Source organism: Gymnodraco acuticeps, unplaced genomic scaffold (genome assembly GCF_902827175.1).
Source record: "Gymnodraco acuticeps unplaced genomic scaffold, fGymAcu1.1, whole genome shotgun sequence".
NCBI classification, from domain to species: Eukaryota; Metazoa; Chordata; class Actinopteri; order Perciformes; family Bathydraconidae; genus Gymnodraco; species Gymnodraco acuticeps.
In genome coordinates this window covers 102,702-119,593 of record NW_022990870.1, presented here as the reverse complement: position 1 = coordinate 119,593, position 16,892 = coordinate 102,702, and the positions used below count along the sequence as shown (strand labels likewise).

The 16,892-nt window shown below is 42.7% G+C and overlaps 1 protein-coding gene and 1 non-coding gene across 3 annotated transcripts; one reads left to right on the top strand and one right to left on the bottom strand.

The window, feature by feature from the left end:
- The first annotated feature begins 691 nt into the window (after positions 1 to 691).
- On the top strand, positions 692 to 4,375 carry LOC117557489 (aerolysin-like protein). 2 transcript variants are annotated; one of them, XM_034233346.1, is made up of 3 exons: positions 692 to 918; positions 2,038 to 2,135; positions 2,873 to 4,375. In XM_034233346.1, the coding sequence occupies exon 3, from the start codon at positions 2,894 to 2,896 to the stop codon at positions 3,833 to 3,835; it is 942 nt and encodes a 313-aa protein (XP_034089237.1). In that variant the 5' UTR covers positions 692 to 918; positions 2,038 to 2,135; positions 2,873 to 2,893; the 3' UTR covers positions 3,836 to 4,375. The 2 variants fall into 2 exon arrangements, with proteins under 2 accessions (XP_034089237.1, XP_034089236.1); XM_034233345.1 differs by lacking the exon at positions 2,038 to 2,135 and having other exon boundaries at positions 768 to 918.
- Positions 4,376 to 11,365: 6,990 nt separating this feature from the next.
- trnag-gcc lies at positions 11,366 to 11,436 on the bottom strand. The gene has a single exon. It is a non-coding gene; the product is annotated as a tRNA-Gly (tRNA).
- Between the last annotated feature and the right edge of the window lie 5,456 nt (positions 11,437 to 16,892).

Sequence of the window (16,892 nt, the reverse complement as noted above, 5' to 3'; positions counted from 1 at the left end):
TCATACATTTGTTTTTATTTATAGGTGCCTTTCTAAACACAAAAGGTCACTGTACAATACATATACAGTAAAAACAGCACAATATACAACACAATAGTTGATCTATATTATATCTTTCTATTCAAATTCACCCTTACGCATGCATATATGCATAAACACACACACACACATTCAACTGTAAGTAATCATTGTTATACCTACCCACATGCTAGATCTAATTTCAATCTTTTGGTTTAAAGACGTGCAGAACCTCACAGGTGTGATGTGTGTGTGTGTGTGTGTGTGTGTGTGTGTGTGGTGTGTGTGTGTGTGTGTGTGTGTGTGTGCGCGTGCGTGTGCGTGTGTGTGCGTGTGTGTGTGTGTGTGTGTGTGTGTGTGTGTGTGTGTGTGTGTGTGTGTGTGTGTGTGTGTGTGTGTGTGTGTGTGTGTGTGTGATATGCAAGAAGATTTATTACAAAAGAGAAGATAAATCAGCCACTTAAGACAGCCAGCATAATCAGTCTAAAACCACTGGATAAAAAGTTAGAAGCACATCACAGTGTAGGAGATGCATACCATTTATACAGCAAGGCAAGTTTGGGAAAGCACGGGTCAGGTGAGCAACTACTTTCCAAGTATTTTAGTAGGTTATAAAAAGCACAACTCAAATTGTGCGAGTTACCGTCAACTGTAGGATAAAAACAACAACGCCTGTGAAATGTATTAACCAATGACAAGAACCCTCAGTATTATGGGTGGAGCCTGCCTGAAGCATAAATATTAGAGCATCGTCTTTGATTATAAACATTCATATACAGACTTGTTGAAACTACTTGCTTGTAATTCACATATTTTATTAAACCGTATCCTAAACGTATTAGTTGATGCTGCTGCTAAAATAATCGCTTTCAGATTATCTTCACCAACACTCCAAATAAGGTGAGCCATAATTCAATATTTGTTTGTAATAGAATACCCTGTGCTTACTACTCAAAATGCTTTAATTTACATAAATACAAAGCACGTTATGTTATTGTTTAGATCACTGCTAGCCAGTTCAAAGGGTCACCCCTTAAATAATTGCCAGCCTAGGAATTATGCATCATGTGTTAAGATCCCCTTGGTTGGGCTTATTCTGCCACTTAATGCTACGATTTCTTCGGCCGACATACTTTAACAGCAATGCCGGCTTAGCCACAAATTGAATAGAATTAGAATAAATATAATTAAAGGATTGTGCTTTTCTTCAGAACAAACTGAAGAAACGGTGTTCAAATGCGTCCATTGAGCAATGTATTGCTAGTCCCCTACTGGCCAGAATGATAGCAATGCCGGCGCAACATTTTGCAGTTTCTACAGTAAATTGAGATACCCAAATTACATTCTTCAAGGGACAGTTAGTTTCCCTTTTCCACCAACAAGAACCTAGAGCCAGTTCAGTGCTAGAGCCTGTTTATCTTGGTTCAAGTAGCGACCCTTCTATGACTTAATGAAGTGGCTCTCTAGCCCCTGGAAATGTAAGCAGTATACTTCTCTGCTCTCCACATAATGCTAGCCCCAATTACTGAGCACCACAACAATGGAAAAAACTAGATTCCGTTTTAACTGAACCTGCTTTTTTAACTTCTCGTGCCTCTTACCCATGTTGTACTTATTCAAAGATGTGCTTGCATGCTCTTCTTCCCAAGCAGCACCCCCCTTGCATTTTTCCATTTTTGGCAGTGAAATAGTGGAATAGTTGAAATGTTGCCCAATTGCAGTGCTTACCAATAGCAATGCCGGCCGGCCAATCAAAGTTTAAAATACTAATATTAAAACATTACCTTTGGAATCAATTGTATATTTAATATTTTTCAATAAAGTTATTTAAAAAATGCTGCTCTTTTTTAAATTGTGTGTAAGGAAGGTGAGGGGACTAGCTTTATGTCGAACAGAGAGAAGCATGTGGTAGATAATGAGTAGTTGTCAAATACAGCTACTCTACAAATGTGTTTCTATCATTGCTCATTCAAATAACTAACTATAATATGTGTTTTGCATTGTAACATGACTCTGAAGCGGTGCTTGGTCTTAAACCAGCAAAGAATTGGGGCCACCATGGAACCCGTTTTCCCGGCCGAGAGCCGGTTCTTTGGCGGTGGAAAAGCAATGAACAGGTTTGAGATTAGGCTCCAAACTAACCCTGGAACTGCTTTGGTGGAAAAGGGGTATGAGCTGCTAAAACAATATATTTAGTTGTTTATGCTAAATTAAGTAAGTATATGGACAACAAGTTTGGGTAGTAGTATCAAGTGAACTTCCTGTCATTTTTGGACCATTTGCATTGTTTATTCACTGTGTACCGTAATGCCTATAGATCATTGCGCAAAACCAAATTCAGAACCAAAAAGGCTTTTCCCGCAGGCTAGAAAAAGCTGCAGTTTAAACAATTCTGAAAATATTTTCAATCACGCATTAGTGAGACAATTTCTCAACTAATTTGACACTCTAAAAAGCTACGTTGTCCACTCCAGCCTACAGTTTTAGTTTAGGCCAGCCCAGTATACACCCTATATGGGGGGTTTTCAAAATAAGTAGCACTCCTTCCTCGTGCATGGGATGTGAAGCCGTGAGCCATCCGGTATCACAGGCAGGAAGACTGGAAGGAGCAGAGCTTATAAGGCCAAGACATATTGGAATGCTTAATTGCAATACATTGATAAATATTCAATATACAAGTACTATCCTGACTCAAACAAATAAAAAAATAAAAAATCGTCAATTTTTCTCAAATATCTGATGTAACAATGACATTGCGTGCAATTCCATGCTGAAAATCAAATGTTCTTGAAATTTTAAACACATTATTTAAATATTTAAAGCAGTGGTATTTAACTGAACATTTCCATTTCAGATCTTATCTAAAACCTATAAGATGGCTTATCCAACAACCTTGCATAAAATCGGTGGCGACGGTGGTCACTCGTTTTCCTTTACTCGAGAGAGTACTGGAGCCACGCTAAAGCAGCTGAATGTGTGGGTAGGAGGCTCGCAGGTGAAGGGTGTCCAAGCCTTCCTCACAGATGGAAGTCATGATCTTTTTGGGCAACGATCTGGTTCTAGTCAAGAGTATACATTTCAGCCTGGGGAGTGTTTCACCTCTCTGTCGCTGTGGGGGAATGGAGCAGGTACTCGTCTAGGGGCCATCAAATTCAAGACAAATCGTTCCGGAGAGTTCTTTGCCAAAATGACCAGCTGGGGCTTGAAGACAGAATACCCCATCGATGTTGGCTCTGGAATCTGCTTCGGGGTTGTTGGAAGATGTGGCCATGACATTGACAACATGGGCTTCATGTTCCTCAATGCTGTCAAGACAACCGTTTTGATGGACGTCAACTACCCAACAATGAGCCAAGTTGTACCGCAGGTGAATATAGAAGAAATCAAATCCATCACCTACGACAACAACACCACAGCCGACCAAGAAAACAAGATTGAATCCTCCAAGAAAATTACAAAGACGTCCTCTTGGACTGTGACCAACAGTATGGAGGCAACTTTCAGTATGGAAGTGAGTGCAGGAATCCCAGAGGTAATCGAGGTTTCAACTGGATTCAGCTTTACCATGGGAAGAGAGAGCTCTTACCATCTGGAAAACACTGAGGAGAGAACGGAGACGGTATCCTTTAACATACATGTTCCTGCAGGAAAGAAGGTGGAAGTTGACATTACAATCGGTCGAGCCACCATTGACCTGCCTTACACTGGCACTGTGAAAATAACCTGCAATAATGGCAGCGTGCTTCAGTATGACACCAGTGGTGTATACAAAGGTCTTACCTACACCACAATTAAAGAAGTTGTTACAGAAATGTAGAACAAACAACAAAAGCAATTTACATTTACATGCCTGATTGCCTTTGCTTTTTACTTTACCATGATTATTTGACTTCATTGTTAGGAACCTGTGCCAAAAAATGTATCATGCTTTATTTGCTTTCTCTGAAGCAAATATATTCTTTTCAAATAAGAATCAAGACTTCCTCCTCTATCCTGCACCGTTCAGTGACAGAACGATCTACACAACTATGTGAGCACTGTCTAGTTCCTCTCCCTATAAGACGTCTAGTCAGGGGGTTATCTAGTTATCCAAACATCCAATACATTTGACTTTATCACTGCATTTGTACTTTAAGTTCCTTATTACTTATTGGTTAGTTAATGACTTCTTGTTTTAAGAACTTGCCCTTAAATAAAATGTCTGTTGTACACGTTCTTAGCAGCAATACGATTTGTTTTACTGATTTGTATATCATATTATCACAATTCATTTGGCTTGTAGCGGTAGACTTCATCTTATATGCGCCGCAATTTTGTTTTTCAAAATGCTACACAATAAAATATTTACAAGAATCAACTCTGCATTCAAGTAATTTACTAATAACATTCACCTACGTATGTGCATTTTCTGGAAATGTGTCAGTCCATGCAAAATGATTAGGTTCAACTATGCCACACTTATAAACAATGCTAAAAACTAAACATGTCTATAGAGGCTCCACATTAACTGGTTTTAGCAAAAGAACCTCAGGATAAAAAAGTTACAAGACACACAAGTAAAACACAGGTTCTCCTATTTCTTCAGTAAACCGTGACTTGTATTGAAAGTGACCGTTTTCCAGAGACCAGAGCTTCATTATAGAGTTTGGGAGTAGTGTAGCAGAATGGATGCCCCAGACCATTCTGTGACACTAGGAGAGTGGACATTTAAAACCGTGGTCTGGAGAATGACAGGGGTCATGTCAAAAACTGTGAATAACGTGCCATTGCAAGAGCAGGAGACCCTAGGTTTATGAGGCAACAGAAACAAAGCCAGTGCAATTGTGTGAATGTGAATTGAGTGTGTAACCTTGAGACAGCCAAAGTGCCCCGTTAGATTGCTATGATGTTCAGTCTTTTCATACATTTGGTGCCAACAAATGCAGTTGCAGCTTCCCCATGATTACCCAGCAGGTGATTTTTACATTCATGTTGGTTTAACCTTTTGGGTTGTTTTGGATTGTTCTCTTCCTTGTTCTCCATGTAAGCTTAAAGCAGCAGTAGGTCATTTCTTAGAAGAGGTGGATTTGGGAACCCTTACCGTTTGCTTAGTTTAATTATTTTACCTAACCATCGCAAAGAAGACATGCAGAATGCTCGGGGTCATTGTATGTTGCTAGCACAATCCACGACTATACTCCAAGTATGACATTCTCTTCCTGATTCACTGACACACTTCCTTGTGCCATAAAGCAATTTGTCACAGTTTTGCGGGAGATCGTAACCGGTGGCAGACAATAATAATAAAAATAATTCATTTTATTTAGTTTTTAGCGCTTTTCTCGAGACTCAAAGCGCTTTACACAAATTGGTCGCCAATGAATTACACAGAACGAACAACGAATGGACCGACAGCTATCAAACACAACACTCAGTCTGAGTGATATCACGGCAGCCAATTTGCGCCAGACTTGCTCACGCACATAGGACACACAGACCAACTCCAGTTGAATTGGCAGTGACTAGTCAGGGCACTGGTAGGAGGATGAAACATGTTTCTTGATGGTGAAATTAGTGTTAAATATTGAGACTTCAAAAGAACTGATCTGAACAGGGATTCTTTCATACTCCCATAGACATTAGAATGTGCACACTGTAGAAAGGGATTGATAAGACATCAATACAAAAACGTTGCCTGTAGTGGCTTTAAATACTGGATCTAATATAAGAAGTGCTATTTAATATCATACCTGCATACATTACGATGTATTGTATCCATCAAATGTAAAAGGTCTGGTCTGTTATGTAGAGGTAACATGATATGTTTTGCTTCATGTTTTAGCAAAGGTTATATAATAAAGATGCTTACAGTAGCATCTGAGGTTGGTGAAAAAGTAAATTGTTTCACTTCAGCTTTTTGCCAATGAAAACACACCCCCTTTCTCATTGCAGTGACTCTGGGCAAAACTTGTAAACATGCACAACAACATGTAAATAAAAAGATAGCCCCGCAAAACAACCTGGATGACATCACATGGACACCTTGGATGTCATGTGATCATATCGAAGTGATACATGGGACCACTAAAACACTCAATTACACCGATGCCACATCATCTATTAAAATATACTGCAATATAAAGTATTATTTCTATTCTTGTGTGTTTTATTGCATTTACTTTGACTATATAAATTGTACAGCACTTTGGTCAACTGTTCTTCATCAATACATTTGACATTGTCATTGACATAGTGTTTTCTATTCTGTTCACCCCAATGTTTTTACAGAAAACTAAACCAAAGAAAGCATATGAATAACTGTGTTGTGTGGTGGTAGCACTATCACACACAGATGACTTTACTGAATCAAAATTCTGGAGAAAAAAGAAATATGGTGGCAATGCTTTGTTTGGAAAAGAAGAAGGCAGATGAACAATCGGCTTCAACCTCATTTTACAGTGCATTATTGCATTATTCAGGGAATCTATTTTAGCCGTTACTGCAGAACACAATGGAAGCAAATAAAGTGAACATAAGAGTACGGTTACAGTGTCTTATAGTTTCAATCACTTTATGTTATAGAACTTTTAAAAGACGTTACATTTGATACAATTAGTCTATTTTAATCTATAATTCTTTAACATTTTAATTAGATGTACATTACATGTACATGTAAGGCCATTTTGCTGGCTGCTGGTGTTATATTGAAGCACACTGGGATGTATACTGGTCTTCACCTCACCAGTGTTAAGTTGACTGAAGGTGCCTCCCAGGTTACACTAGACTCACTCACTGAGAAACACAAAGCCCATCAGAATCAGAATCCCTTTAGTCCCACAGAGGGGACACTGCAAGCGTTACAGCAGGAAAGAGCCACAGACAGCTTCGTGTTGCATATCTTACATGCGTTTAAAAAAAAGTACTAAGTTATAACATAATGAACAATATGCTAAAAAAAGATTAAAAAGTTACATAATTTTCAAATACAGATAAAAAGCAAATCAAATCTACAAATCAAATCCTGTAGCAGTTCTTAGGATTTAGCAGCCCGGTATATATTACAGTTATTAAAGATGCATGTGTACATAAAGTATATATTGCACATAAAGCACATATTGCACATAGTTTGACGGTATTTAACAGCAGCAAGTTACACAATTTACAAAGTACAAGATACTACCTCGTAACAGTAACAAGGGTTTAGCAGCCAGGTATACATTACAGTTATTAACGGCAAATATATATATAGCACATATTTGGTTTGTATTTAGCAGCAAGAGGTGTTACAGTCTGTGTTGTGGTGTGTGTAGGGGGGTCTACTAGGGGCAGTGCTGGTTGTACAGTCTGTGTTGTGGTGTGTGTAGGGCGGTCTACTAGGGGCAGTGCTGGTTGTACAGTCGGTGTTGTGGTGTGTGTAGGGGGGTCTACTAGGGGCTGTGCTGGTTGTACAGTCTGTGTTGTGGTGTGTGGGGGGGGGGTCAACTAGGGGCTGTGCTGGTTGTACAGTCTGTGTTGTGGTGTGTGGGGGGGGGTCAACTAGGGGCTGTGCTGGTTGTACAGTCTGTGTTGTGGTGTGTGTAGGGGGTCTACTAGGGGCCGTGCTGGTTGTAAATTCTGACCGCTGCAGGAAGGAAGGACCAGCGGTATCTATCCATGTGACAGGTGGGGTGCAGCAGCCTGTTGCTGAAGGAGCTGCACAGTGAGGACAGGGTGTCCTGGAGGGGGTGGGACACATTGTCCAGCAGGGAGGACAGCTTGGCTGCCATTCTCCTGTCTCCCACCACCTCCACAGTGTCCAGAGGACTCCTGTCTCCCACCACCTCCACAGTGTCCAGAGGACTCCTGTCTCCCACTTCCTCCTCAGTGTCCAGAGGACTCCTGTCTCCCACTTCCTCCTCAGTGTCCAGAGGACTCCTGTCTCCCACCTCCTCCTCAGTGTCCAGAGGACTCCTGTCTCCCACCTCCTCCTCAGTGTCCAGAGGACTCCTGTCTCCCACTTCCTCCTCAGTGTCCAGAGGACTCCTGTCTCCCACCACCTCCACAGTGTCCAGAGGACTCCTGTCTCCCACCTCCTCCTCAGTGTCCAGAGGACTCCTGTCTCCCACCACCTCCACAGTGTCCAGAGGACTCCTGTCTCCCACCACCTCCACAGTGTCCAGAGGACTCCTGTCTCCCACCACCTCCACAGTGTCCAGAGGACTCCTGTCTCCCACTTCCTCCACAGTGTCCAGAGGACTCCTGTCTCCCACCACCTCCACAGTGTCCAGAGGACTCCTGTCTCCCACCACCTCCACAGTGTCCAGAGGACTCCTGTCTCCCACTTCCTCCACAGTGTCCAGAGGACTCCTGTCTCCCACCACCTCCACAGTGTCCAGAGGACTCCTGTCTCCCACCTCCTCCTCAGTGTCCAGAGGACTCCTGTCTCCCACCACCTCCACAGTGTCCAGAGGACTCCTGTCTCCCACCACCTCCACAGTGTCCAGAGGACTCCTGTCTCCCACCTCCTCCACAGTGTCCAGAGGACTCCTGTCTCCCACCTCCTCCACAGTGTCCAGAGGACTCCTGTCTCCCACCTCCTCCACAGTGTCCAGAGGACTCCTGTCTCCCACCACCTCCACAGTGTCCAGAGGACTCCTGTCTCCCACCTCCTCCACAGTGTCCCGAGGACTCCCCAGGACAGAGCTTCCTTCCCAGTCTGTTCAGTCTCTTCCCGTCAGTAGCCGAGATGCTGCTGCCCCAGCAGGCCACACCATAGAAAATGGCTGATGCCACAACAGAGTCAAAGAAGGTCTGAAGGAGTGCCCCCTGCACCCCGAAAGACCTCAGTCTCCTCAGCAGAAAGAGTCTACTCTGTCCCTTCTTGTACAGATCAGATGCATTATCAGTCCAGTTTATTGTTCAGATGACATCTCCTTCCTTTTTGAAACCTTCTGAACTTCAATTGAAGCGCAACAGCAGCAGAGGAAGACAGCACGAGTGTTGGAAACTACAGGAAGTCAATCCAAACAGATATTTAAGTTTGAATATATATTGAAAAATATATTGACATTATATACAGCATGTTATTGTGTCCAGTGTTATTGGAGGGAGTCCAGCCACTCCTCTGGGCTCCCCCCTCGAGCAGGAGCAAGGCAGTAGCTCACTCTCTCCCCGCTCGCCTTCACCGGGAGTGTGATGAGGAGTGTGATGAGGATGAGGATGAGGATGAGGATGAGGATGAGGAGGAGGAGGAGGAGGAGGAGGAGGAGGAGGAGGAGGAGGAGGAGGAGGAGGAGGAGGAGGAGGAGGAGGAGGAGGAGGGGACCGAGGGACGGGGCAGAGGAGGAGGTGGCAGGAAAGGGCTCCTCTTCTTCCAGGGGCCGCATCTCTTGGTCGAGGGCGGTGCCAGCAGGGGCTGCTCTCCTTCGGGCTGAGGAGCGGACAGCGGACCGCCGGGTTCCCCTCCAGCGCTGTGACCCTCGACGCGGCTTGTGTCTCAGCCAGCTCCCTGGTGTTGGAGGTGAGGCGCGGGGCTGCCCTCTTACTGTTGTCACTGCGAACCCTGACAGCTTGATGTGTGGGCTTCAGCTGCAGCTCTGAAGAACCAGCCTGAAAACGGAGGGCCTGCCTGCGATCCATTGTCCTGAAATCACATCAAAAACACGTCAGAAGCTAGCAGTCAAGTACTTCACAAGTACATGTGAAGCAGCAAGAGAGAAACACAGATAGTACACAGGATGAAATAAACAGGATGATAAGAATAACAAGTAAATAACAGAATATGAAATAAGAAAAATAACATGAGTAAAAGCTGGTTCTGATTTGAAAGATAATGCTAGCCAACACTTTTCCATCAGCTCAACATTAACCTCAGAGGTCTGACTTTAAATGAATGATACTTATTACATTATGATATAATAATATTCGCCCTAAGGTAGCCTTCATATACATGTTAACTTTAGTACACTACCACATAGTAAATACGAATTGCATTCAAAGTTATTACAGTACTTGATTAAATAGCCAAGTGTCTATGACCATTAACCCTCCGTCCACATCTGTGAGCATTAACTTCATGAACATTTACGTTAGTGCAAAGTAAAAAAGCATAACGTGTTTTGCACCTAGCAAAGTGCAGGAGAAATGCATGTTGTTGCCGTAGTTCTACTGTCAAGACTGTAAATGGCGGAGCAGCAGCTTTTAATCACGAATTGTGCATATACATGTTAACTTCATAAACGTTAGCACATAGCAATAAGCATTACATGACAAGTATTTATGGATTTAAATGGCTGGAACGCTCCGGTATGATTCTGGCATAGCGGCAACTTGTTACCAATGCTAATATGCGCGAACGTTACAAGACAACACATTGGCATTCATCTATATCACATTATAACGGACTGTCATGTTAAGAGTAATAGCAGAGGACAACAACCACATTGGCATTCATCTGTTATATTAAATTATAACGGACTGTCTTGTTAAGAGTAATAGCGGAGTTTATGTTACCTTTTCAAAAGCCGGTCAGTTATGATGGCTGTTCATTTACAGTGAAGACACACTGAATGAGACGTCATCCAATCAGAGTACTAGAACTACGTGAGACGACCAATGGGTGGACACAAGATGTAAACGAGAATGCCATAGAAATGAACGGGAGGGGTGGGACTCTAAGTGAGACTAAGTGAGACTGAGCAGGCCCGATTATCCTCGCCCCCTAGGCGCAAGGATGACACGCAAATTCGTGAAGCGTTCCTCATTGCCAATTTGTAATGATTTTTCCAACATAAATCCCGATTCCTATCAAGCAGAGGTGGAAGAAGTACTCAGAACTTCCAGTTAAGTAAAAGTGAGGTTGCTTCTCTTGTTTTATACAGTATTGTGTGTTTTTGTCCAATCAGGGCCACAAACTGCAGCACAGCAGCAGGGGTCTTTTTTGGACTCAATGCCTTTAGTCACCCAATAGCTTTACTCTCTAATTGTGTGCTCGTACAGATTCAAAACAACAGTGAAGCTATGTTGCATTTGCAGAGAATGGGAACCTAGTTTTCCTCTTGGCTTACAAAGATTCTACCACTCATCTGCCCACATTCACAAGACATCGTAACTACCACTACGCTGGTGAGGTCAACAGCACGGTCAACAAGGTGGGTTTTTCAACAGATATGCGATATGCTCTAAGTCATTGAAGAAGCGATACAGTCCACCGGTCATCCCTTACAGTGATTTGATGTCGAGCATCTCACTGAGTTCTCAACTCAATGGGAGTCGGCACGGAGAACATCCCTCTTTACTTGTACACTCCAAAGACCTGTGTGTTTGCTGTAGCAGAGTCCAAGTGGTGTAGGCATTATACTTTATTTTCAGACAACAAAGAACTGTCTATTGCATTGGCCGGGAATCGGACCCGGGTCTCCCACGTGGCAGGTGAGAATTCTACCCCTGAACCACCAATGCTGAATTCTAAAGCCAAGCCACCATACGGCAGTTGAGGCGAAAAGTTCAGCCAACAAAGACTGTTTTTCAAGCAACCACGCTTCTATATTTCATGATAAGATCTATATCCGTAAAGACATTCTAGTGTTCCTCCCTTAAATGGATTTGATGTTTAGCATCAAACTAGTGTTTTCTAATGCCGCGGAGTCAGCACGTATAACATGCCACACAACTCAAGCGTATTACTAAATAGCTAGCTCATGGTATTATTTGTATATTCAACAAAAAAAACAAAAAATGTCTTCATATTAATAATAAATCATATGTGTCCGAAAGGGAGTAGGAGGAAGCAACTGCTTATTAATTCCCACCCCTTACTTGATCAATGATTGTCCTTTAAATCATTATGCAAGTTATTCCTACTTAGATTTACATACATACATATACAATCATTTCTCATCTTCAATCACCTTATTCATTCTCATATTTTTCCAAAAAGTGTTTCTGTACATCCTTTTAAACTGAATTATGCTTGTGCTTTGTTTTAACTCCTGCTCCAAACCATTCCATAAAATAGATCGTTTGATTTTTGATTTTCACAAGATGGCCGCCGTGTTTTGACTGTTTACATTTCTCTCAGATTTACACTGATAAATTGATCATTGAATGTCGGGATTGATCAGGTTTAATTATTAATATATTAGAACTACTAACCTAAGACTCGGTTGAGGTTAAATATATCTGAGAAGCGCAAATAAATACATAGTTTTTATTTTAAACAAGGCTACAAAATGGCGGCACACGCTGTTTCGAGGGTGATACTGATACCTCTTGGGATCCAAGCGCAGGCTGGAGAACCACCTCTGCAGGCGGCGCATATGTAGTAACCCTAACGGGACCATCATGTGAGCAGCCGCCATGAGACCCAGCGTCTGCACGACAGTAAAAGCTGTCACTGTTGCCCCCTGTCGCAGTCTGCGTACCCCCAGAAGAAGGGACGCACGTCTGCTCTCTGACAGGGTGGCGCGCAACGGGCCTGCATCGAGCACCACACCCAAATACAACGCCCGTTGGTGAGGTATGGGGGTGCTCTTTTTCCAATTGATCGCAAAGCCTAATCTGGTTAGGTGTGTGATCAATTGTGCTGTGCAAAACATTGCCTGTTCCCGTGACCCAGCCATGACTATGAGGTCGTCTATGTAAAAGAAAACTCTCATGCCGTGTGCGCGCAGCGGTTGAAGCGCTGTGGCCACACATTTGCTGAATGTGCGTGGGGATAGGGAATAGCCGAACGGCAGCCTGTTGTACTCGTAGGCTATTCCCTGGAAGGCAAAACGCAGATACTTTCTGTGCTTTGGAGCAATTTCTACATGAAAGTACGCGTCTTTCAGGTCGATGGTGGTGAACCAATCGCCTGGCTGCACCAGCCCCAGTAACTGTTTCATAGTTAGCATGCAGAATTTCCTGCGGGAAATGTGGCGATTCAGACCGCGGAGATCTAGAATAGGTCTGAATTCCCCTGTCTTCTTGGGAACCAGGAAGTATATGGAATAAAGGCAAGGCAAGGCAAGGCAAGGCAAGGCAAGGCAAGGCAAGGCAAGGCAAGGCAAGGCAAGGCAAGGCAAGGCAAGGCAAGGCAAGGCAAGGCAAGGCAAGGCAAGGCAAGGCAAGGCAAGGCAAGGCAAGGCAAGGCAAGGCAAGGCAAGGCAAGGCAAGGCAAGGCAAGGCAAGGCAAGGCAAGGCAAGGCAAGTTTATTTATATAGCACTTTTCAACACAAGGCAATTCAAAGTGCTTTACAAAAAATGAAAGAGATTAAGAAAATGGCATTTAAAATCAGTCATTAAAAAGAAAAGCTAATAAAATAAACATTAAAAGAAAAAATACATGGATAAAAGTTACAGTGCTGTCAATTAAACATTAAAAGAAAAAAGTACATGGATAAAAGTTACAGTGCAGTCTAAGATATGAATAGTTCAATTAAAAGCAGCGACAAAAAGAAAAGTCTTCAGCCTGGATTTAAAAGTAGTCAGAGTTGCAGCGGACCTGCAGGTTTCTGGGAGTTTGTTCCAGATATTTGGAGCATAATAACTGAATGCTGCTTTACCATGTTTAGTTCTGACTCTGGGGACAGAAAGCTGACCAGTCCCTGAAGACCTGAGAGATCTGGATGGTTCATAATTTAGCAGGAGGTCAGAAATGTGTTTTGGGTCTAAACCATTCAGTGCTTTATAAACCAGCAGCAGTATTTTGAAATCTATTCTTTGACACACAGGAAGCCAGTGTAAAGACTTCAGAACTGGAGTGATGTGATCCACTTTCTTAGTGTCAGTGAGGACTCGAGCAGCGGCGTTCTGAATCAGCTGCAGCTTCCTAATAGATGTTTTAGTGAGACCTGTGAAGACACCATTGCAGTAGTCGAGTCTACTGAAGATAAAAGCATGGACAAGTTTTTCCAAATCCTGCTGTGACATTAGTCTTTTAATCCTAGATATATTCTTTAGGTGATAGTAGGCTGATTTAGTAACTGTTTTAATGTGACTGTTGAAACTCAGGTCAGAGTCCATGACTACACCTAGATTTCTGGCTTTATCTGTTGTTTTGAACATTGCACACTGAAGCTCAGCGCTAACTTTTATACGTTCTGCCTTGGCTCCAAAAACCATTACCTCAGTTTTATCTTTGTTTAATTGGAGAAAGTTCTGACACATCCAGTCATTGATTTGTTCAATGCACTTACTCAGTGTTTGAATTGGAGCATAGTCTCCTGGTGAAATTGTTACGTAAATTTGTGTGTCATCTGCATAGCTATGGTAACTTATTTTGTTGTTCTTCATTATCTGAGCCAGTGGTAGCATGTAGATGTTAAAGAGAAGAGGCCCCAAGATGGAGCCTTGAGGTACCCCACATGTCATATTTGTCAACTCAGATGTGTATTTACCTATAGAAACAAAGTTGTTTCTGTCCTTTAAGTAGGATTCAAACCAATTCAGAACTGTTTCCGAAAGTCCCACCCAGTTCTCCAGTCGGTCTAGTAATATGCTGTGGTCAACAGTGTCAAACGCAGCACTGAGATCTAATAATACTAACACTGAAGTTCTGCCACTGTCTGTGTTTAAGTGGATGTCATTAAAGACCTTTACAAGAGCAGTATCGGTGCTGTGGTTTGGACGAAAGCCTGACTGGAACACATCAAAACAGTCATTTAAATGCAAGAAATTACTCAACTGTTGAAAAACAACTTTTTCAATGATTTTACCTAGAAATGGGAGGTTTGATATGGGCCTGTAATTGTTCATTACTGAAGCATCTAGATTATTCTTTTTTAAGAGCGGTTTAATGACTGCAGTTTTCAGGGCCTGTGGAAAAACACCTGAGTGAAGAGACTTGTTTACTATATGAAGTAGATCTGAGGCCATGCAAGGAAAACATCTTTAAAAAATCCTGTTGGAATAATATAATAATAATAATAATAATAATAACAGTCTTACAAGATGGCTGATGGTGTGTGTTATGGCTCGGTAGCTCCCGATTCAAACCACCGGCCTCAACTAAAACCTACAATATATAAGACTGTTGACGGCCTAGTTATTGTAGAGGATGAGTTACTCAACTTCCTGGCGGTTAAAATTAAAACTATGACCCAGGACGAGCTAGTCCTTGTAGCCTCTAACACCTTCGATTCCGAATGGATCGAGACTTCTAAAAAGACGTTGTTTGAACTCTGTCCTGAAACCAAGCAGCGGTGTGTGGCCTTTAAAGGCAACCAGAAGGATGCAAACAATATTAAAAGCTGCCTAAAAGTGCTAAATGAATGCGGTGAAAACATCCCCCGTTTTGTCTCCCACTACCTGGATGAGCTGCCGCCTGTTACGTTTAACAACCTGGATGTGTCCAACCTGCTGAGCAAGATGGAGCGACTGCACAGCAAGGTTTGCGCATTAAGACACGTAGTGGAAGTTCAGGCAGATATCGGTGAGGACCTGCATGCTGTGGCTGCGACCATGGACAGCAGAGTTGCTGCCGTAGAACGCCAGTTGGAGCCGAGTCATGGTGGAGGACTGGCTGTACCAAGTGACGCTGAAACTACCTGTGGGAGCGCTCAGGGTAATGGTGCGGTGTTGGTGAAGGATGCGAGCCCCCCCCGGCTCTTCTACTGATGTAGTACATCCCAACTGTGTTGACCCGCTCGCTGCGTCAGGGACCGTGAGTGCCTGTGTGAGCCCTGGAGGAACTGCGGTAAATTCGCAGGTATGGAGTCAAGTTGTGAAACAGGGCCGAGGTCGGAGGAATAGGGCCGAGGGCCAGTCTGCCTTATCTAAACAGCTTGTTGGGAAACCTGAACGGAGGATGCCTAAGCCTATTGTTGGCACTGCTGCACAAGGGAATATCAAAGTGATCCGTACGAAGTTGGTGAGTGTTTTTGCTACCAAATTCTCGCCAGACCTTGATGCTGAGACACTGTCCGAATATCTAACTGAACAACTCGGCCGTGATGTTAACTGTCACCGTATTGACACTGCAAGCAGCAGATATAGCTCGTTTAAAGGAGACCTATCATGCTATATTTAAATGATATAGTGTATGACCATACCTATATAAGGTATATTTATACATTTTATTTTTCAAAATACCAAACAGATCATTTTTTAGCCATGCCTCGTTTCGCTCATTTTCGCTCTTTTCCAAGCCTGTCTTTGAAAATTCTGAGCAGCAGCTGACCACGCCCCCCTGCAGAAGAGCGGGGCATGAGTCGGTGAGAGTCACGTTAACATGCTTGCTGTGATTACGAGTGTGGAATAAACATGTCATCTCAGAGCAATGCATGTGTTCAAGCGTATTATCAATTTGATCCAGAGACTGACCCTGAAGCAGCGGAGGTTTTGGTGGAGGTGCAAAGATCTCGGTTGCAGCAGGACGTTTCTGAATGGTTAGTTGACAAGCTGTTGTTCCTATTTATTTACTCTGTTACGATGCTTGCTACTTATTCCGTTCATATTTTGGCTAATTAGCAAGAATGCTATGTGTACAGTTTATAACTTAGAGCTTGTAACGCAAAAACAGCGATACATATATATATTTATAAAGGGAGACATTCATATTTTCAGCATATATACAATGGCCGCATTGCGTTTATTAATAGTTTACAGCCCTTTTCTTCCAACATCGTGCAACAACCGTTGGAAAGTTCAATAACTTAGGGTGATAAAAAGTATAACTCCAACAACACCCTCAGTTTGTCAGTAATGTGTGTAGTTTCATGTGTTTTTAAAAGCTCAGTTATTGACTTCTTTCTACAGGTGTACATGTGCAAATTGCGGCACGATGCCTTCTGAACGGAGCATGTGCTGCATAGAGATACCACAGGTAACATTTTTGATAGCTTCACTAAGTTGTCTGTTTAGAGAATGCATTTTTAACATGTCATTCAATATGTTTATCACACTAGGTGTCAAGACGGATTGCAGGAACTTGAGG

What these genes read in the sequence shown, in the direction of transcription:
- LOC117557489 (XM_034233346.1), top strand. Translation starts at nt 2,894, where the DNA reads ATGGCTTATCCAACAACCTTGCATAAAATCGGTGGCGACGGTGGTCAC.